The sequence below is a fragment of the Apis laboriosa genome, unplaced genomic scaffold (assembly GCF_014066325.1).
Source record: "Apis laboriosa isolate Shangri-la unplaced genomic scaffold, ASM1406632v1 scaffold40_cov151, whole genome shotgun sequence".
Lineage (NCBI taxonomy): Eukaryota > Metazoa > Arthropoda > Insecta > Hymenoptera > Apidae > Apis > Apis laboriosa.
Window position 1 is genome coordinate 1,543,704 of NW_025223180.1, and position 21,313 is coordinate 1,565,016.

The 21,313-nt window shown below is 31.0% G+C and overlaps 2 protein-coding genes and 1 long non-coding RNA gene across 5 annotated transcripts; 2 read left to right on the forward strand and 1 right to left on the reverse strand.

Moving 5' to 3' along the window:
• The first annotated feature begins 230 nt into the window (after window positions 1–230).
• Window positions 231–2,799, forward strand: LOC122715734. The gene is made up of 3 exons (XR_006346896.1): window positions 231–679; window positions 1,778–1,995; window positions 2,088–2,799. It is a non-coding gene; the product is annotated as an uncharacterized LOC122715734 (long non-coding RNA).
• Window positions 2,800–4,499: 1,700 nt separating this feature from the next.
• Window positions 4,500–21,197, reverse strand: LOC122715727. 3 transcript variants are annotated; one of them, XM_043938141.1, is made up of 9 exons: window positions 20,924–21,197; window positions 10,188–10,652; window positions 8,147–9,804; window positions 7,517–8,002; window positions 6,879–7,029; window positions 6,352–6,791; window positions 5,831–6,194; window positions 5,441–5,762; window positions 4,500–5,330 (listed from the first exon to the last, which is right to left on the reverse strand). In XM_043938141.1, the coding sequence occupies exons 1-9, from the start codon at window positions 21,054–21,056 to the stop codon at window positions 5,096–5,098; spliced, it is 4,254 nt and encodes a 1,417-aa protein (XP_043794076.1). In that variant the 5' UTR covers window positions 21,057–21,197; the 3' UTR covers window positions 4,500–5,095. The 3 variants fall into 3 exon arrangements, with proteins under 3 accessions (XP_043794076.1, XP_043794075.1, XP_043794077.1); XM_043938140.1 differs by having other exon boundaries at window positions 6,879–7,056; XM_043938142.1 differs by lacking the exon at window positions 20,924–21,197 and adding an exon at window positions 13,670–14,060 and having other exon boundaries at window positions 6,879–7,056.
• On the forward strand, window positions 10,743–20,305 carry LOC122715728. The gene is made up of 13 exons (XM_043938144.1): window positions 10,743–11,948; window positions 12,174–12,259; window positions 12,325–12,410; window positions 12,476–12,598; window positions 12,699–12,828; window positions 14,088–14,300; window positions 16,904–17,004; window positions 17,092–17,379; window positions 17,950–18,287; window positions 18,972–19,131; window positions 19,197–19,323; window positions 19,654–19,827; window positions 20,032–20,305. The coding sequence occupies exons 1-13, from the start codon at window positions 11,686–11,688 to the stop codon at window positions 20,217–20,219; spliced, it is 2,277 nt and encodes a 758-aa protein (XP_043794079.1). The 5' UTR covers window positions 10,743–11,685; the 3' UTR covers window positions 20,220–20,305.
• Window positions 21,198–21,313: the final 116 nt, after the last annotated feature.

Genomic DNA, 21,313 nt, shown 5'->3' on the forward strand with positions numbered 1-21,313 from the left:
CATAAAACCACTTTCAATATTTTTTTTCAACGGTGGATAACACGAGAAATGCTCGCTTCTTTACCGTAAATGGAAAAATTATTTAACATGGCAAGCGACATAAAAAAGAAGGAAGAAAAACAGGTGGCGCGATGTGCACACGAAGCTGGATGATGTACAAGTGTTAAGTCGCGCGCGAGAAGCATGCACGTAAGGCGAGAGCGTATATTTCTCGCATGCAATCCACCAGTATGGAAGAAAAATAATATATAACGAGCAGGAGAAGATGAAAGGTGGTGGTGGTAGTGGTGGAAAAAAATAAGAGGCAAAATTTGCCGAGAATCAAGGAGAAAAGTGTACAAACCTTGGTGGTTCTCGACGTGCCCACTCTTTTTCGCGGTTAAGCTTCGAATGGACCCGTCTCTCTTTTGTTTTCACACAAGTTCCCAACTGAACGCGTGGCTGTACCTCTGAAAATATTAACCTAGGTCTTAAGAAAGCTATGGTTCCTCCAGGTTTTCGCAGTTTCAAAAGTTAAGACGCAACGAAACAATTCACATGGCTCGGCTCGTTGCCTCGTGTTTTTTTCAAATTGATTGCACGGTCGATGAGACTTTAAGATATGGAAAATGAATTGGATGTTTATTTATACCATTTGTTCATTCTCTTTACTTTCTCTTACCAATCTTACTTTTGTTAGGTAAGTCATTAATATAGGTAAATATTTACGAAAAGGTAACCACTTTCCATTTTGATGATTTTTTATTAATTTCCTGATATCTGTTATTATGGTGAAAAGTTTATGAAAGTTTTATTTGGTGTTGTTTATTAAAAAGTTATTAACTTAACATAACCTAACTCAAACTAAATCATAAATCATGAAATCAGAAATTAAATAAATTTTTATTTGACATTAATTAATTTGACATGGTTAATTCTAAATTTAGTTTCACGCAAATTAAAATTAAATAAAAATTTATTATATTAGCCGATTTAATGGTTAACATTGGGTTTAGAATATTTGGAGTATAATTTTCTTAATCCAGCTACCTGTCAATATATATAAAATTATATTTGACCTAACCTAATTTAAATTGTTTTCAAAAAATTTTTTATTATATACAGCTTTTTGTAGAATAATAATCTTGATAATATATTAAAAAAAACATCAAGATCGAAAAATGGTAAATAATTTTATAAATTTTTTTAAATCATTTCAAAAAAGAAAATGTTGAATACTATTCAAATCATATTAATATATTTCATAGTCATAATTGATTATATTAAATTTAAATTAATATCATATTTATTTTATAATATAACTAAATATTTAAAATATATTTTCGTTGCGATTCAACCACAACGCGTTCCTGCAAATGACAGTGTGATACGCAAAAGAATACGTATACATAAATAAAATATGATTTTTGTCACGTAACAGTTTCGATGCATTAGTTACGCTGTGTTAAACTTCTTGCATATAAAAAAGAAAAAAAACAAAAAGGATATCCTTCTCATGGAACATAGTTAGTACAATAAAAATAAATTATTATATTACTTCATAATGTGTAATGTTATCCGGTTACGAAAATTGTTATTTCTGCGTATAAGTTGACTTACAGTTAATCATTATCAGATTAATGTTCGAATATCAATAATATTGATATTCCTATGATAGATAATCAGTAACACGAACGAAAAATTAAACAATAAGATTTCTTCCAAACAACGAAAATTAAAAATCAATAAATATAAATAACCTCGCTTCGAGAAGCTGAAATTATTGGAAATATTTCAGGTTAAAACGAGAGGAGAAAAATAAAATAAAATTAGGAGACGGAAAAGCGGAAGAGATGACATCCGACATGTAATTTATACTCTTCACTCTCTGTGATGATCTTGCAATCTTGATGACATCGATATGCGCATAATGAATCCTCCGAAACTCTTTGATCTAAATTTTTGACATAACTTGGAAATTGGGGAACGATTGGATTAATTCTGTTAAAATATTTCGTATGTTCAAATTGAAAATTTTTTAATTTTTTAATTATTTGAATATCCCGACATAATTTTTGTTAATTTCTATCTATTTAATATATTTACAGATTCGAAAGGAAGAAATTTTGTATTATAAATATACTTATGTGCGATATACTTGCAATATTGTAAAAGAGAATGCATGTGTCAGGAAATAGGAAAGTACGAACAATTTCATGAGCCTGTTATCAGTGTCAGCACGTTATTTTAGCAAATGCTGTTTCACGTTAAGGCGGTCATAAATGGAAACGGTAGCCAAAAGCCGAAGATTAATTCGAAACTCGAATTTGATCGCCAAATGTTGATAAAGAAAAGCGGGGAGTGGTCTGTAATTCCAGAAAATAGCGACAAATGGATGCGTGCCAGGAATCCGTGTAGCCTGACCCACTGGGTCAAAATGGACACCGGCAAAAATCCAAATTTTCAAAATGCGTCAAGTATTGTTAACGTCTGTACACGGATAACCGACGAGTTCTCTATTCTAGGATGAGTGGAACAAGAATAGAGCAGCGGTGAATGTCATTGACGTTAAAGATGGAATTGTTCTCAATTTACCTTGAAAATCGAATCGTTTGAAATTTATAGAATCTCATATATAAAATATATGTCTTTATAAAAAGCTTGAAAGATAACTAAAATTAATTCTAACTGGTATCATTGATTCATGGACGATGACAGGAATTCGTGTTACGTTTGAAAAATCAATTATTTTTATATTCTTATTCAACGTTTTGCATTGTAACAAATATTGTAATAACAAAATACAAATTATTATAATTAAATACTATAATCAAATTTAGCCAAATATAAACTATTACAATAAATTATGATAACTACTATGACATTACTCAACTAATTGATTAATGTTAAAATAGTTTAATTCAATATCAATGTAGCAACAAACAAATATTGTTTTTTTTTCTATTACAGTATAATATTTAATAATTAATTTTAATTTAGTAAGACATTGTGATAATTAGAAATTCTTAATGAAGAAGAAATTTTTAATGTGGATAGAAAATTCTTAACAGCAGTCACCATGAATAATTCGCGACTAGATACCGTAAATGTCGCGCAGTTTTTCCAAGGTGTAAATCATTGTTGCCGAGTCCCGTTATAAAATCTTATCCCTACTTCACTTTCCAGCACAACAGCTGGACATAAACGTCTGTTCTCTGATGTCTCTGTATATTAAAGTGGAAAGTTATATTCAATGAAATATTACAATTTTACATACATCGAATGCAGTATGCAAAGAAGATTTCAGAAAGAAAGATAAACTTGAATTCTTCTATGAAAAAGAAAGTTTTAAAAATTATTGAAGAATTCTTTTATTGCGCGATTAACACGATTCTACTATATATAAAATATCGTGATGTGGTAACATTTCAAATGAAAGAAATGGCTATTATAAATATCGATAATAATTAAACGATACACAGAAACATTTCAAATGGAAACCACTAGTGACAATTTAATGGTATCAAATTTCTTATTAATTGAATGGAAGAATTTTAAATTATGGTTATCTTACTAAAACATTAATCTTAGATGGAAGAATTCGAATGCATTTGACTCTGGAAAGCAATTTAAAAGAGTTTACACTGTATAACATTCGTCGATTAATGATATAGAGTAAAGCAAAGGTATGGAGTACACTATAGTTGCATGTACAAAGGTATTACCTTTCAGAACCTCCGAAGTATCGCGAAAAACTTAGTTTTGCCGAGACGATAAATCATCTTGAAATTCGCCGGGCTGACAGGCATGTAGTTTTACGAAGACCTGCACGCAAAATGCAAAACAGTCCCCAGGCCGTGGGCTTGCACCGCAATTAATTAGCATTTCGTGATACTCGTGCATGTGTCGAATACTCACATTCTTTTTTTATATCAGCTAAAGCTAAAAATCGCTCGCACGATAAGATGACGCTATTAGATGATTCGTGGGATATATATATCACCATCATTCTCAAAGAATGAGAATCTGATTGACAATTAATTATGCTGTCAGGAAATTTTTCGAAAAAAACAAGAAAAGGATAGTTTTTCTGATCACAATAATCCTTGAATTTTTGAGATTCTATATTTACGTTTATTGTAATCATATTCTCTTCTTTTCTTAAATAATGAATTTATTCTTTGAATATTGATATAAATATTATTCTTTATTTATTGAAATTATCAACGACATACCATAATAATAATAAAGTAATCAAATTCGTTCATTTTTTAAAAATTCCCAAGACCAATTTAAAATAAAATATATTTTCAGAGATTAAATTAATAAAATTAACAAATACTCAAAAATAAATGAACGGCATAAAAGAGCGCATAGGGGAATAAGGTATGAGATATAGAAGAATCTGCCAAGTAAAAAAATAGGGTTTTTTTTTTTATTAAAATTCTTGCATAGATGAGAATTGAATGAATTCTCATAAAATGCAAGCATATTTTGAAAAACTTCATATAGTCTATATATTTACTTTATATCCACTTATATAATCATATATTTACAATAAACAATATGATTAATCTTTATAACATATTTTTTTTTGTATTACAAAGTCTTACTTTCGTTCGCCTGACCAATATCAATATCTCTAAATTTTTAATGAATGTTGTAATATTTTTAATTTGCCGAAATGACGATATTGCGAATATCAATAGACTATGTATAATTTTTATATCACATCTAAGGATTAAATCGTTACAATTTATTTCAATTATTATTTTTTTTTTTCTTAATACTATTTCTAATTATTTTTTTAGTGCTTGAACGTTGTTGCGTAGGCCGACGTATCTAAATGATGAATTTGAGAAAATACGAAGAAACAATCCACTTGGATAATATTTTAGAATGTTTCGGCAGATTCGATAACAATCTCGGATGTAACTTTTGCAAGAAACAAGAAAATTTTATTTTCAATAATTAAAATTTATAACTCGCATTAACATCAGGTACAATGCCCGCATCAACCTGATCGGCAGCAATTATATGATTCGTAACAATATCTTGTTCTTCATTGTCGTGAAACTTTTCAAGGAAATTAAAGCGATTCCAATCATGATTTCGATCATGATTTTTTAACAAATCCGCTTTTAGGCGGCGGACCAACAAGTTTCTCGGATATAGGTGCGGTAGGATCTATTCCCATAACAGGATTATGTAATAGTCCATCTGTCTCATATGTAGAAGAATTTGGCGTGGGACACACTTGTAACGATAACGCTGGAAGTTGAGCATCTGTTTGAATACCAGACGAGCCATATATTTCCTTTAAAATTAATAGCATGGTATCCTCGGACTCCCTAAACAAAAGTAAACATTTTTAAAGATATGTTAATTGATTGAAACTTATTTTTATTGATATTGTACATATGATTCATTCGTATTAAACATTTTTACAAATATTACTAACCAATAGCAAACGTGACTCGTCAAAGCAAAAATATACTCGTTAATGTATTCGAACGGAGCTTCTTGAAGAACGTAATCTATTCTTCGTCCATTATTCAATTTGCCCACTTTAAGTTCAACACCGCCGTCGTCGCTAGTTTGATGTTCCGGAACGGTTTGATGCAATTGTTCTTCCATAACTTTATCAATTTCACGCTCGAGCGTACTGTTATCCGGTTTGTGAAACAGTGCCAATTGATATACAGAGTTCCATGTATTTCTCACAGAATCGAGTAGCTTCTGCTTCAGATCCGCACCGACACGTGCCATTGTTTCTTTTAATTCTACACAAAATGCACAACACGTCAATATAATTTCTTAATTATAATTTGAAGATAAAAGAAACGCTTACCCAAATGCATTCTTTTCCGTCCTTTGTGGTGAGGGATCAACATTGGTCGATATTTAGGAGCATCTGGGTTAATGAGCGCCTCGATCCTGTAAGCTACAGGATCAAAGGGATGGAATATATTGAAGAAAGCAGGGCACGTTGGCAATGCAAAGTCTTCTCCGAGCATATCGATGCCTCGAACTGTCACGAACATACCAATCGGGCTACCGAAAGCGAAAAAGGCACGTGGGTGAAAATGTAATTGCGTGTAATGTATGTAAGGCTGACCAGTCCCAGCAGCGCCTACCACGTAGCTTATTTTTTTACTGAGACGTCGTTTTAAGACACTATTGGGTAGTTCAGAGGAATCGACATCTTCTTGTTTCTGAAAAAAAATTCAAAATTTTTCATTAATATACAATTGTTTTAATGTTTTAGATTATTTTTAACTTATATATTCGAAATAAAATTTATTAAAAATCATCTCGAATTTTCCTTTATACATTTCTCTTTCATAATTGGATAAAATTAGATTTAATCACCTGTTCCTCGTTAGATTCGCTATTATTCTCATTCGATTTATCATCCGACAATGGTTTCTGATGACACAGAAGATCAAACAAAATTAAGCTGCCCAAAGAATGGCCGCCAAGGTAAATTCCACCGTCGAAATCTGGATTTCGTTTCTTGAAAAGAGCATATAGCCTGTTCAATTCGTTTCCAACCGTTGTGATAATAGTTTGGCAATATACAGGACTGGTATAAAAAAGTATGTCGAGCAACGTGTCGTTGGTGAAGTGTCGTAATTTCGATATACTATCCAAGGTGATAGCTTGTAACTTTTTATCGATTCCAGTGTCGGAATGAAGAGTTGTATGCCACGAGATTGGTAAAACTTCTATCCTATTTACAATTCTCTGCTCACTAGCGGTTCGATAATGAGATTGTACCAATTGCAATGAAATACTTCGAAATTCGTCAACTGTAAATAAGAAAATATTATGCATAATATTTTATACAATATTTTGTATAATAACTAAGAACTTGGTGAAAATAATTTTAAACGTACCGACTTCTTCCACAGTTCGAAATTTCAAATCGCAGACGCTACCGATGCCATGGACGAGGAATAGAACATGATCTATTTTTTCGGGCTCGCCATCTTCGATGTGGAACTCGTCAAGACCTCTTTTTATCACCCTAGGCCTACTACCAGCACCCTGTAAATATGTACTGTCCTCTGAGCCCTGTACAAATTGCGATTGAACATTTCTAACAGAATCATTTGTGCATAATGATAAAAATAAAATAAAAAAAAGAAAGATGTGTGACTTAATGTAAAAGAAGAAGCAATGCAGAAAAATAAATTTGAAAATAAAAATGATTCAACAAAATGATCAAATATACAATTTTATGAAATTAATATACATGTATATGTATATGTATATGTATTAGGTAAAAAAGTAAAAAAATATAATACATTGGTTAAATTGCATAAGATAAAAATATTAAATACATTAAATATAAAATATAATTTAACATTTTAAAATAATGGAAAGATTAATCTTCCATTATTAAGATTAATTCTTACTAAGATTAATTCTAAGATTAATTTATTACATTGCTAAGATTAACATAAATACTTAAATATTGATATTTGAAAAACTTAGTAATAAAGATGGAAATTAATTAAAATATATTATTTACCGCACTATTTCCCCATGACGCAGCCAATTCCGGTGAAGCAGCCGTCAAGTAGTGGACCTGAACAGAGGCGCTGTGGAAAATAATGTATTCCCCATTGTTCAAATCGATCCTTCGATTCCAATTGTTGAGCAGACACGCTTGTTTATACTCTTCCTCGAGTTTACAAGCGGTGTTCTCGTCGTAAGGAACGTATCTCGATTCGGTGGGTCCTTTGAAGAACCACGAGCATCGTCTCACTTCTGTCGATTCTCCGCTCCAATAAACGGGAGATCTCTGACGTCGTAAAATGTCAACGTCGTAACGACCTCCATCGGTGGCGACTGTCGTTTCAGGGGTAATTTCTGTGGAATTATGAACCCCCTCTAGGCGTAAACTGTCTTGCATAGAGAACGGAACCCATAACACTTTGTGCTCCACTTTTTTGCGATAAAACCAATGGTGATACACTCCTCTGTAGTGCATGCGTTTATCCGAAGAACCAGCGGCCTGGAAAAAAAAAAGTAAAACAAGATGAACATAATGAAAATAAATAAACGAACGAGATAAAATAGAAAAGAAAATAGAAATAGAGAAATGAACGATAAGCTATCGTTTCAACAGATTCATAATCGTGATTGTATATATATTTACCAAATTCTGAAAACTTGGAGGCACACCGTCCGTAATGGCGCGTCCACTGAGCGGATTAATTGACATCTGGACAGGATTTAACGTAGCCGAACCCGTGGGCTCGAGCACGGTCATAGAAGGCGCAGTTGGAAATTCAAAATTCCCGATCCCGCTCGTTATATCGGACGTTTGCGTCGATCCAGTAAAATTATCGAAATAATGTTGACTCGTCGTCGCTGGTGGCGTCGGTATTTGTTTCGGCAGTTCGTCTTGGAATTGAGCGGGATTGTAGAACAAAGGTTGCTGGGCTGATTGAGCAGCCGCGTTACATGTTGCAATCACAGTCTCTGAGATCTGATTGGTGTCCCACGAGGATCGAGATACTTGAGGATTGGGATCGATCGGGCTACACACCGCTTCCACCCCTTGTTGCGAATCGTTTCTCGAGGTAGCTACGTCTAATTCGCGGGCATTCGCTGTACTTTCTTTGTACTGGAAAACAGGAAACGAGGAAACGTTGCTCTCCGGCCTGTTGAAGAACGAGCTCGCTGGTTGGGTGACGGTCCTCGAAGGATCGGTATAATTGCCGGATGCCGAAGCCTCGGTCGCAGGCTGAACGTAAGTCAGATTCGATCTTCGATGATCTGGCACTTCCGCAAAGAAGCCGGCACTCGATGCGAAAGGTTGCGGTTCATAATATTGTTGTTGCGCGGATCGCACGTTCGATGATACACCATGACTCTGCGTTCCATTGAACTGTTGTTGTGCGTTCGCCTCTTGACAACTTATTATCGTTGAATGCGTTATCTCTGAACCCTCTTTTCTTGAAAACACATTGCTCGATAAATCGTCGGGCTTCGATAAATCGTTCTGCTCCTCGACACCGGTCAACTTTGCGTCGTCATAATTTGCAACAGACCGTTGACACTCCGTCACATTTACATCGTCGATTTTCGTTGACGTTTCACCGGGAAGACGAGACGGGTCTTCTTCACGCTCGGCGAGCAAGTGTTCCAACTTTTCCGTAACTTGAACCGCAGACACTGGGGCGAAGGTTACGGTGGGCTTCGGTTCAACGCCAGATTTCACTGCGCTCTCTTTAGGAATCTGCAATGCCGGCTCTATCCTATTTTTCCCCGGCGCGGCTCCTTTCTCCGAGTTCTCGATCGTTCTCGAAGGGAAATCTCGTTGGCCCCCGTAACTATCGTAGCCGAAATAATTAACGTTGGCGGGGGTATTCTGCGGCGTGGTTGGTTCTGCAACTTGGTGAGGAATCGGTTGAGCTGGGGACGAGGTGGCGGGAACACCTAAATTCGAATTTTGATTCTGAGGCGTGACGCTTCTCGATGTACCTGTCGAGTTATAAGCAACACCAGATATCGCGACTGGACTAGATCTAAAGGACTCTTGCAAAGAGTTAGCCTGGGATAAGTACTCTGGCGTGGAACGTTGTAAAGATGGTGAATTCGTGGTGATCGATGTTTCAACGGGTTGGTAAGTTGGAATCGTTCCAACGGGCTCGTTTGGATTAAATATATTCGGTGTTGCGACCGGGTTATGGGGTGCGAGAAGGGGTTGAGTCACGGGGGCGGAATATTGCTTGGATGTGTTCGACGTTAAATCGGGCGGTGGTGCGTACTTGAGGCGTCTCTGATTGCCCAAACGATACGATATGGGGCCTGAAACGAGAGAAGAGAGCAAAGTTGAATTATTTCGTCGAATTAACTCGTTCACGTTTACGCGATTTTTTTAACAATCTTTGATAGTTGAGAATTTTTATTACTTTTTCGTACCGATATATATTCTCAAGACTTTGCAAGATTTTTTTAATATATTGCCATTATCAACGATGATAAAATAAAAAAAAAACGTACAAATATATTACTTTTTTAATGATATAATTAACGAAGTATGAAATAATTCACGCAAAATGTTATTTGCAATATAAATATTCGTGTTTATTACTCCAATTTTTCTAAACTATTTTTAAGATTAACCACCGCAGATGCGTCAGATTTCACAATGTTTATTTTCCAGTTTCGCAGAGATCTAAACAATTTACCATTCGTCGTGGAAGGAAGCGTAGGCGGCACCGTCGACTGTGGCGGGGCTGGCAGCAAGCTTCCACCACTTCCGGGATTAACCTCGACGAATCCCGTAAAATTTGCGCGTCGAGAATCGTGAAAATTGGCGATTATAGGCGGTGATGTGTCCCTCAACGAGTCACGACGATCGTGCAAAGGCACATGAGGCTTCGTATTTTGTACACCGGTTACGTTCTCCGTTCCTTGATTCGGCTGAGACACGGAACCGTCGCCTGTGATCGACGACAAAGATAAATTCGGCAAAGAGGAGAGGATCGAAGTCAGGTAACCCTGCTTCGACGGTTGGCTCGTTGGATTCTTGTTTTCCTCGGGATGCAAGGGTATCGGCGTGAATTCGTTATCCGTATCGGGCACAGTCGTTGAAATTTCTGAATTATGCAAATTGGTCGGCTCCTGTTCTACGAAGTTGTTCGATTCAGTGTCTGAAAACAAAAATGTCGATGAATTTTTTGGTACAGTTTGTTAAAAAAGGAGCGATGTCAAGGAACGTACAAGATGCTTTTATATATATTGATGAATTATTATAAATGTTTCTCTCTCTCTCTCTCTCTCTCTCTCTTTTGCCAAGTTATACAAAACAACAACATCTATTTTCGCGAAATTCTAATTTTCTCTCGTAGATCTTGCGAAAATTAGATCAACGTTTCGAGCAATTTCTAAAAATACCCAATTTCTCGAGCATCGAATTTTTTTATTTAAGAAATAATGCTCGTATCATTGTTATCGAAACTAAATTAAATTACAAACATTCGTAACGTTTCGAGAGTAATCCTAGAGTTATCTATAATCTTCGATAGAAATCTCGATAATAAAAATCTGTTTAATAAAACAGAACCTTGAAACATATTCTTATGATTCTTAAAAAGCCTTAAAGAACAAACGAAATAAACGAAATCCAAATTCTTGAAAATCCGCTACGCACGTAATAATCCATATATGACGTGTGTAAAACTATGTAGCAATATCCATAGGCTCGGTTTATCATACGACACGAGGTCAAAGATCACAAAACTACTCCACGATCTCTTTCCTCGTAATGACGTATTAACCGTGACACCCTCGATACCCTGGAATCTCGGCTGGATTATTCACAGTGTGTCAATATTGAACAGGATACAATGAACGTAAGTCCCCGATGACAAAGATAATGGCCTGTATCTCTCACGATCGCGGCTGGCATCCTGTCAGATCTCGGATTACAGATTTCTATACGCGACCACACATCCTGTACACGCGTGTACACACATCAAACACACGCGATTGTGTAACAACGCCGCGTTTACACCTAGATTTACTTTGCGGCCTGCTCGTTATCGTCCACGTAATTGGCGGACACCTTACCCTTTTGTAAACGAGCTACGCCCGCAACTTTATAAGTAACTGTCTCGTTTTTACGGCGAGTCTTCTTTCTTCACAACAAGTGCTCGAAAGATCGATCGCGTTCGATTTGCAACCATGCAAACGTTTTATACGTGTTTTTGGTTTTCCTTGCTTTCCTACTCGATGTGTATCAAGTGTAGGATGATTACTGCTGTCAACCTTGAAACGAACGAGGATTCATTCTCGAAGGAAAATTGGAAGATTTGGAGACGATCGTCGAATTTTGAAGATCGACAGATCCAACGCGGCCTGGAAGATTTTCGGATATCCAATGATTCCGAGGACTACGAGGAAATCCGTGGAGAAAATGTTTTTTTCTCCACGGATAAGTGCTCTAGGTGAGACGATCGAGAGAGTTGTTAACTTTGGAAAGTGTCTTGTTAAGAGAAATTGCGTAAATTATAAATTATATCGAGAGATCGTTCTTATTAATCTTGATGATATAACGATATGTATAAGAGATATGAAAGATACTGCAAGGGATTATTACACTGTGATAATTCGAATAATTCGATTTATATCGAATAGGAAATAACGAATTAAAATTTCAATTTGTTCTAAAGGTATTGTATCAAAAGGCAGATCGATAAAAATGGAAACAGTGTACAATATATTAATCTATTCTGGATAAATGGTATCGACGCAATGGGTAAGATACGGGAAAACACGGTAAATAATGTAAAATAATTAATGTTAAATGTTCAAATATCTCAGATCAATCGCTCTCAAAAGATCATTCGGAGTTTTTGTCAAAAACAGATGCACTAAATCCAAACATCATCCAACATAGAAATTGTCAGGTATGATTCAACGTAATTAATATTGTTATTTCAATAATATCCGTGATTCTTTTCTATATTTTTAGATTTACCTTGACCTAGATTGTAACATCACCGAAGCGAGAACTAATTCGAATTATGCGAACAGGGAATTCCACTTGGACGTGGAAAACGATGAAAGGAACAAAGGCAAGAAAATTACAGATATTGTAAGTGTAATTATCAGATCTACACATCTTTGAATCATACGTACTAAGCGTACACGCGGAACACATTGATCTAACTCGAACTCGATTGACCTTTCACCAGATAAAAATAGCAGAAAAATACAATTTGACCGAACAGACGCAAATGAACTTCTCGGTCGACAACACGATCCATAGAATCGTCATAGACATCGATGGAAACGTTTCAAACGCATTGCTTCGAATACCTACGAGTAAGTTCCTCTTTAAAAATATTTAAAATTTAGAGTAGAGCGATAATTAAAGAAAAAAAAAAAAAAAAAAAAAAAAAAAGGAATAAATTAAGGAAATATATAAACCGTTTACGTCAATGCAAAGGTTGCACTTCGAACCACGTGTTTTAACACTATAAACACAGCCAATTTCATCGCGTGTCGTAAACTAAAAATAATTTTCAATGCCTGGTAAGAAGCTGACGTGGCGATTAATCATCGCACAATCATTTTTGTATTCGTACTCATTGTTAGATGACATGCGTTATTTCATAGACGTAATCGTCATGATTCTATGTGTGATTGTCAATATAAAAAAATATACATATCGTAAAAATTTTTTACTTTTTACACCACTTTTAACGAAACATTTAAATACATTTTCGAAAAGACCTTCAAGTTGTTAATTAACTATTTCTATGTAAAGAAATCTTATCTTTGCATATTATTTATAACCGTTATAATCATGTATAAAATTTGAACAACGTTCATTTCAATTTATAACAAGAATATTAAAATTGTGGATGAAAATTCTCGAGTTTTCATTGTTGTCATTTAGAAAGAAATTTCTAAAACGATATCTGTTAAACGATAAATATATTCACATACCTAGATATTGACTAAGCCTAATAATAGAACTCCGTAATATCGAATAATTTGAAATATTTTTTAATTTCATATTGATAAATTATTTAGATTTATTTTTTTTTTCGTTATTATTACTTTTTTTTCTATTATTTGCAAAAAGATATCTTTCAAACACTAAATTCACTACTTCACTGTATCTTGTACACAACACAAATCTTTTATAAATGAAACAGACCTATCCAGGTATACCTTGGTTTCATCCCCGAGAGTTAATCCCCAATGTATTATCCTTTCCTTTTGCTTTGTTCACTGCCACTTTCATATTTTCAGATATGTTTAATAATATAGTAGTATCGACCGCTTCCTCGTCTCGGTAAATTCCATCTGCATTCGTTGCTTCACACTAAACGATTCTCATTTTAGATAGAAAATACCTATCCACTACATCGTCGCACGCACAAATCCATCGATTGTTTTACTTATATTCATCGTCGATTCCTCTCGAACTATCGAAACGTTCGATATCATCCTTTCAACGTTCGACGAATGTTTCTTTCACGAGCGAATTGATCACTGGTTATCAACATTGGGAAATAATAAATTCGTTGAAATTCGAATATATGTACAATAGCTTATTATATTCCAATTAATAGACGCAACAGTTTCGAGGCACGGAACGATCATATCTTGGACGAGTAAGGGCGATGCGGAAGGTGTGCGAATTAAGACGCGGAATCCGCCATCTGGCGAGTGGCGATTGAAGCTCGTAGGGGAGGATGATTCGAAATATCAATTGACGGTGATGGGTTTCGTCGATGAGGATTGCGACGAAATAAAAAATCTTTCTCTGGAATCAGAGATGAAAGGTGAGTAAAAATTTTTATCGATAAATGGAAATGATCGAATTTCGTTCTTTTCCCTTTTGACCATATTATTTTCCAAATTTTGTATATATTAATACGAGGAATTAAATATAAGAAAAAAAATATAAGAAGGAAATTTACAGACGTAACTATTACATTATTAATGAAATATGTAATATAATGTTTATGTAACATGTTTATATAATATGCGGAAGAGATGAGAATGAAAGTGAAGTCAAACTGTAAAATAATTCAAGATGTTCATAATTATATGAGAATATAGTGCAGTAAATAAGTATTAGTTAAGTATAAGTATTATGAAGTATTAGTAATATGATATTAAATCAATATTATCGATCTGTAAATTATGATGACCGTATTGAATAGTGTTAAACTATATATATAAAATCTATGTATGAAACATAATCGATAATTGATATCAAAATATCGATTTTTTAATAGAAAGAATTAATTAATTATCATTTTTCTTTTTAAAGATAAAAAATCAATTGTTTTGGCCACAGTTATTTATTAATTATTCTATAATATTCAATATATTTTATCTTTTAAGAAAAAAAGTTTGATTGCATAAAATCTTAACTCAAATATAAAATTAAACGAAATTTAATGATAAAATATTATCTAGAAAATATGTTCATAGAATATTTACATAATATGAAACTATGCATATTAGATAAACAATTATATAAAATAAAATCAATAAAAAATTATTTTCTATATCAAAAAATAAACTACTCCAAAATATTTATTATATTATTCAGTCGCAGATAAATATATGATGATGTCATGCATAAATTTATAATTAAGAAAGATTGAATATTCCGGACAATCCCGTCATTCGGATGCATAAAAACATATTTTTAAAGCAGATACTGAATTTAAAAAAAGTGAAATATATACGTAATACAAATTTCATAAATACTGTGTATAGCACATCATTTACATATAAATAACATGTTGATTGATATGTGTTTATAAAATTTAAAAGAATTCAACACATTTGTTCATCGAAAGCTAATCTAATATTCAATATCTATATATATGTGTGTGTGTGTAAAACACAGTCAACAAAACTGATCAAAACTTATATCAAATCGATATAACCATTAACACTTTTAACTCATCCACTGTCAAAGACGTTATCCTAGAATATTATCATTATACATTAAAAAAGCATCAAACATATCATATTACTTGACATGAAAACACATATACATTGTCACGAAGATTCAGACACTAGCAAAATGTTCAAGTCTGTCATTTTACTTTATTACAACACAATAAATATCGAAAATTTTATTTTGCAAATCTTTCGCGATATCGAAAGCTTATCTAAATAATTTTATAAGAAAAAATATCAATTGATAACAACGTGTGAAAAAGATTCCAAAGATGAGTTACCTATATTCAAGATTATTAAAATGTTTCGACGAATGCATATATTGCGAATAAATAGCGTCGTGTTCGCTTACGTTTCCACCTTGTATCGTGTACGAGACTTGTTCACACCGCGTCGTCTATCTGACAACTGCCAACCGACTTCGTTTCTGGCTCGAAGATACACAAACTATATTATGTAACACGTGACACGACAAGCTGCCCTTTGATCAGCCAACATGCAGGTTACTGACGCATTCAGGAAGAAAAGCGAGTTTATCCTTTTTTTTTTTTCTTTTTTCTCGGAGATTTCTGTTCAATGTTCAACACATGCAACAACAATGATCAATAGAATACGCGAGAATAAGATTTCTGGGAAAAATGCTGAAATTGCGAATTCTACGCAGTTCTATTATTAAGCAAATTATACCTTATACTCTTACTTCCGATTTCGCATGCGTTTATGTGTCGTATGCGCTCGCTACGGTATGCGAAAACTCTCGACACTACGTTTCAGCTCCGTTCTATTCACGCTCACTGACCGAGTTCACTGATTTAGTGGCGATGAACATCTTATCTTGTTGAAAGTTTTAATTTTGTTAAGAAGTATTCTCTTTTTTTTTTTATTTCGTTTTATTTGATCATACGATTGCAACGATTCGAAAACATTTATATCTGTTTACGTATAATTTACATAGATAGTTAAAAAATAACAAATAACAAATAACAATGTAATTGATCAATCATGCATTAAACATGTGATCGTCTTTTACGAACAAATAGATAATAATTTGATATTACATTGTTTTCTGATGTTTCATTATATATGTTAATGATTCCTTGAGAATTAGAATCTATTAAACAAACACTATGTTTCATAAATTAGATAAAATTAATCGTTTTTCTGTTTAAATATTTATTATTTCTTAAATCATGATAATCATATATATAATTTTAATGTGTTATCTTGATTTTTATCTTGGATTTTAAAATAATTTAAAATTAGTTTTGAATGGTATCTTGATTTGTGTATAAACATTTAGTAAATATTAATTATAATATTAAATATCGAATAAAACCTTATTATTATAATTCTGATTTCTAAATTCCCATATATAAACACATTATTTAATAAATTAAAAAATTATTTAAATAAAGCATATATGAAACTTTGTATTCCATCTCATAATGAAATTGCTTGTTTATAGAAAACATCAATGAAGATATGATTAAAAATTATCGTATAAATATTGAGATGAAGGATGATATCTTAGGAAATGATAAGGAGACATTTAATAATGAAGCAACGGTAGTGTATTTGGAATAAAAAACAAATAGTATCAACATTATTATCCATAAAAAACAATTGTATCAACGCATAACACATTTCTTTTAGAAAATTAATTCTGAAAAAATTATGGTGAAACAACAAAATTCAAATGTATCGATGAATTCCAAAATGATGGAAAATAAAAAAATAACTCAAGAAAGATCATTGACATATCGTATGCGAGATCAAAAAGAAAACAATCATTCGAGAAAAGAAAATTTTAATGATAATGATTTATCGATAATCTCTAGCACTGAAAATATGCTTATTAATTTCGTTGAATATGTTACTTTCGTAGACGTTGACAAAAATGTAATTACTACATCGAATGAAAAATTTTTGGAACCAAAGGAGGTAAAGAAATTAAAATTGATATAATCAATATAATAATAACAATAATATTATAATTATACAATAAATAAGGTAAGTATTTTATTTATTTTATTTCTATCTCATGTATATATCGTAAAAGGATTTTAATAAATGAAAAAATATATAATGATAGCAAAAGGAATATGAGTCAACGAATGATGATATTTTCAAATATATAATTCTCAAATAAACTTATAACTTCATTGAAAGAACATAGTATGTATTGGTTAAATAATCTATTTCCTTTGTTTAGAATAATATATGATTATAATAGTCCTTTTAAATCATATTATATATTTAAATATTTTTCACTCATAAATTTTATCCCTAAATTAAAAATTGTAAACATTTATACTCATTTATACATATTTATCTATTATCATTCTATTATTTATTAAGTTATATCATCATATTAGTATCGAAGAAAATTCAATAATGTTTTCGAATTCAATTTTAGGATGTCTTCGCGCTAAAAAGTTAATATTAACATATCGCAAACATTAGAAATATCATAAAACAATGTTCACACAATAAAACATATCGTTGATTCAGGAACAGGAAAATCTTCATACAAGAACATCGACTGGAGTAATTGAAAACCTCGACGTTAAGAGAATTCCAATACAGAAAAATATTAACATATCGATGAGAATGATCGAAACTCTGAATAATAAAGAAATGTCCGAAGAACTGGTAAACCATGTCAATAAAAACACCATCGAGAAGAAAAAGATGCTGATTGAAGTTAACAGAAATAGCAATTTGCTTGTTATACCGGGAACTATACACAGAATAGTATTCGATGTGATGAACAAATGCGTTTTACCTGTTAGATATGCATTCAGAGTAAAGAGTAGTCCTTTTAGATTATACAATATTCAACCATCCTAGTAAGTTACTAAATATATTAGAATAAAAAAGCAGGCATTGATTAAAATTATATTTTTTTTAAAATTATTTCAAATTAAAAATATTTTTAATTATTTTCATTTTTTATCATCTTTTATATAATAGATAAGACTAAAATTATATCTGCAAATTTTGAAATAGTAATACTTGAAAATTAAAATTAATTTTTATCATAAAAATGCAAACAATAACAAAAAACTCTATTTATTTAATCTAATCAGGAAACAAATAATTGATATGAACTGAAATTCATGGGGAATTCAATAATTCATCTTATTAAGTTCAGATAAATCTAATTCAATTAATTAAATAAAATTTCGTTCTATTAAAAGAAGTTTTATCTATTTGAATTTTTTTACACATAATTTTATCTTTTTCTATTGATAATTCGATTATCAACAACCTATTTTAAGTGTATATAGTTATCAATTATAGTAATACAATTAATATCAATATCAAGAATCTGTCAAATTTAATTATGTATATATATATATCAATTAAAAATTATCCACATTTTATCCAGTTATCTATCAAGTTTATTAATATCAGTTAATTTTAATCAATGATTATACCGCTATTTAATACTATATGATTGCAATTATTAATATCTCAATTTTTTATGTGATAATATTCTATTTATTATTTACTAATTATTTATATTGTAGCGTATGGATTTATCCTGGACAGATGAGCAATGTAGCGATAGATTTGATTATACCCGACAATGTTGCACCAGATACAGCTAATACAGTCACCTTATCTATCTCGGGTACTGAAATAAAGGAAAAATCTGTATATTTATATGTACAAGGATCACTTTCAAAGGTAATCATTAAAAAAGTCGATCAGAAAAAACAGTAATTTTCATTATAGTGTGTTACAATATCTAGCTAACAGATGATATAAAACCAATTATCGAATATTCTTTCAATGATAATTGCGTTGGAAAATTGGAAAAAGATCGATGCTATAAATCTTATTGGAGCGTCGATATTACAATTCAAGATCATGATTCAGGTATTGATTAAATTTTTTAAAAAACTTTTTTAAAGAACTTTAATTAAAGCAAAAATATCTTTTTTTTTTATAATCTAACATAAATAAATTAGTATGAAACTATCTTGTTGCTTTATTCATATTTATTTAATATAAATTTAAACTTATTTATTTATTATATTTATTATATTTATATTATATATATATAAACTTATAAAATGCTCAAACTTTTTAAAAGTTTTATTAAAATGATATTACCGTAAATTTTATATTTTTAATTTATTTTAAAAATTTTATTTATAATATGTTTATAAAAATATTATATAAAAAAATTTTATCTTTTTTATGTAGGTTTAAAATGTGTAATATCATCATTAAATGATATTTATCCACGTATGGATTTTATTAGTGGTACAAGAAATCCTATAACATTTTATTATTCTGCTACGTGTTGTGATAAAACAGTCAAAATTACAGCTATAGATTTACTAAATAATTATAACACTATAATTATAGATGTTACAGGTAATTAGTAGATACATTAGTATTATAATATTTGTTGATATAATTTATTATTCAATAAATAAATATATAAATCAAATATAGAAAAATTTATCATTAATATATATATTATAAATTTATTTTAAACTTTTCATTAATTTAAAAAAAAAATATTACAGAAATATTTTGTATTTTTTTAATAAAAAAAAATGTGATCTATCCTTTCAGCATGGAACAACTTATCAGAAGCAGAAATTGCAGCTATTACAACGGGAGCATTATTAGCTTTGTTACTTATTGTTTTAATTGTTATTTTAATCATATATTGTGTTCGAAAAAGAAAAAGTCATGATTTGCCTTATACACAACGATATGGATCTAGGCCACCTACACAATCAGAAAGAACTAATTTCTAATCCTTTATTAATACTGAAAATAACTGAAATAAAATAATACTAAAATAACTGAAATATGTATATTAAAATAATATACATTGAATATATAAACTTTATTATTATAGAAGTTAATATTATAATTATTACAATTAAATTATATTTATACAAAATATATAATAAATGTACATAAATTGTTATTAAATTTTAATCTAATATAAAATTTAAATATATAATATTATAATCTTAATATTGATATTAAGTTAAAGAAATTATATAATTGTAAATTAAAAATGTTAAAAAAAAATGAAATATTAAAAAAACAAAATCTGTTTCAATATTTTGAATATTTATTTCTATTATTATAATTAATCAATGAGTAATATAATTAAAAAAAAATAAAATAGATCTGTTTATTTTACAATTATATAAAATCATAAACAATATTAAGTTTAACACAAATTTAATTTTTAAACAAAATAAATATATTGAATTATTAAATATTTCTCTTTTGTAAAAGATTTTTAAAATTAATAAAAAAAATAATATAACAAACAATGTATATATTTATCCAAATAATGTAACGTGAAAAATAAAAGGAGGAAAACAATTGTGATGTCGATAGTTTTATAATAAATATCTATTCACATATTTTATTACGTGTTAACAAAATTATGAAAATATGAATCTCTAAGAACCCCACCCAGGTACTTCATTAACAGACTTACCATCGCGGAGTACCGCAGGTGTTGCAGGCATAACAGGCACCAAAAATGCATTTTCAGTATAATTTTCAAACGGAAAGCCTTCACCAGCTGCTGATAATAATGGATTTTTCACTTTACGTGATGCACCACTCATATTTGTAGTGACTTTGGCAACTTAAAAATACTGCCATCAAAAGATAACTAAACTACAAATTGCAAAACACTGTCAATCCACCATAAACTATAAACATTTAACCTATACTTTATAGCGCCACGTCTACATAAATAAGTAGTACATATATGTGTAATAGAGGTCGCATATGAAAGGCGAGCAAAACTAAGGAATTAATATCTGAAAGACTTAAAAACATGCTGCTGCACTCTATAGAAACATATGTGCGCATGCGTTAT

Bases quoted from the DNA above. Each gene is read 5' to 3' on its own strand.
- LOC122715727 (XM_043938140.1), bottom strand. From the start codon at position 21,056: ATGAGTGGTGCATCACGTAAAGTGAAAAATCCATTATTATCAGCAGCT. The intron at 6,792-6,878 runs GTACGTTTAAAA...TCTTATTTACAG, and splicing joins TCGAACTGTGGAAGAAGTCG to TTGACGAATTTCGAAGTATT. The intron at 5,331-5,440 runs GTTAGTAATATT...ACTTTTGTTTAG, and splicing joins ACGAGTCACGTTTGCTATTG to GGAGTCCGAGGATACCATGC.
- LOC122715728 (XM_043938144.1), top strand. From the start codon at position 11,686: ATGCAAACGTTTTATACGTGTTTTTGGTTTTCCTTGCTTTCCTACTCG. The intron at 19,132-19,196 runs GTAATCATTAAA...TACAATATCTAG, and splicing joins TACAAGGATCACTTTCAAAG to CTAACAGATGATATAAAACC. The intron at 19,828-20,031 runs GTAATTAGTAGA...CTATCCTTTCAG, and splicing joins TATAATTATAGATGTTACAG to CATGGAACAACTTATCAGAA.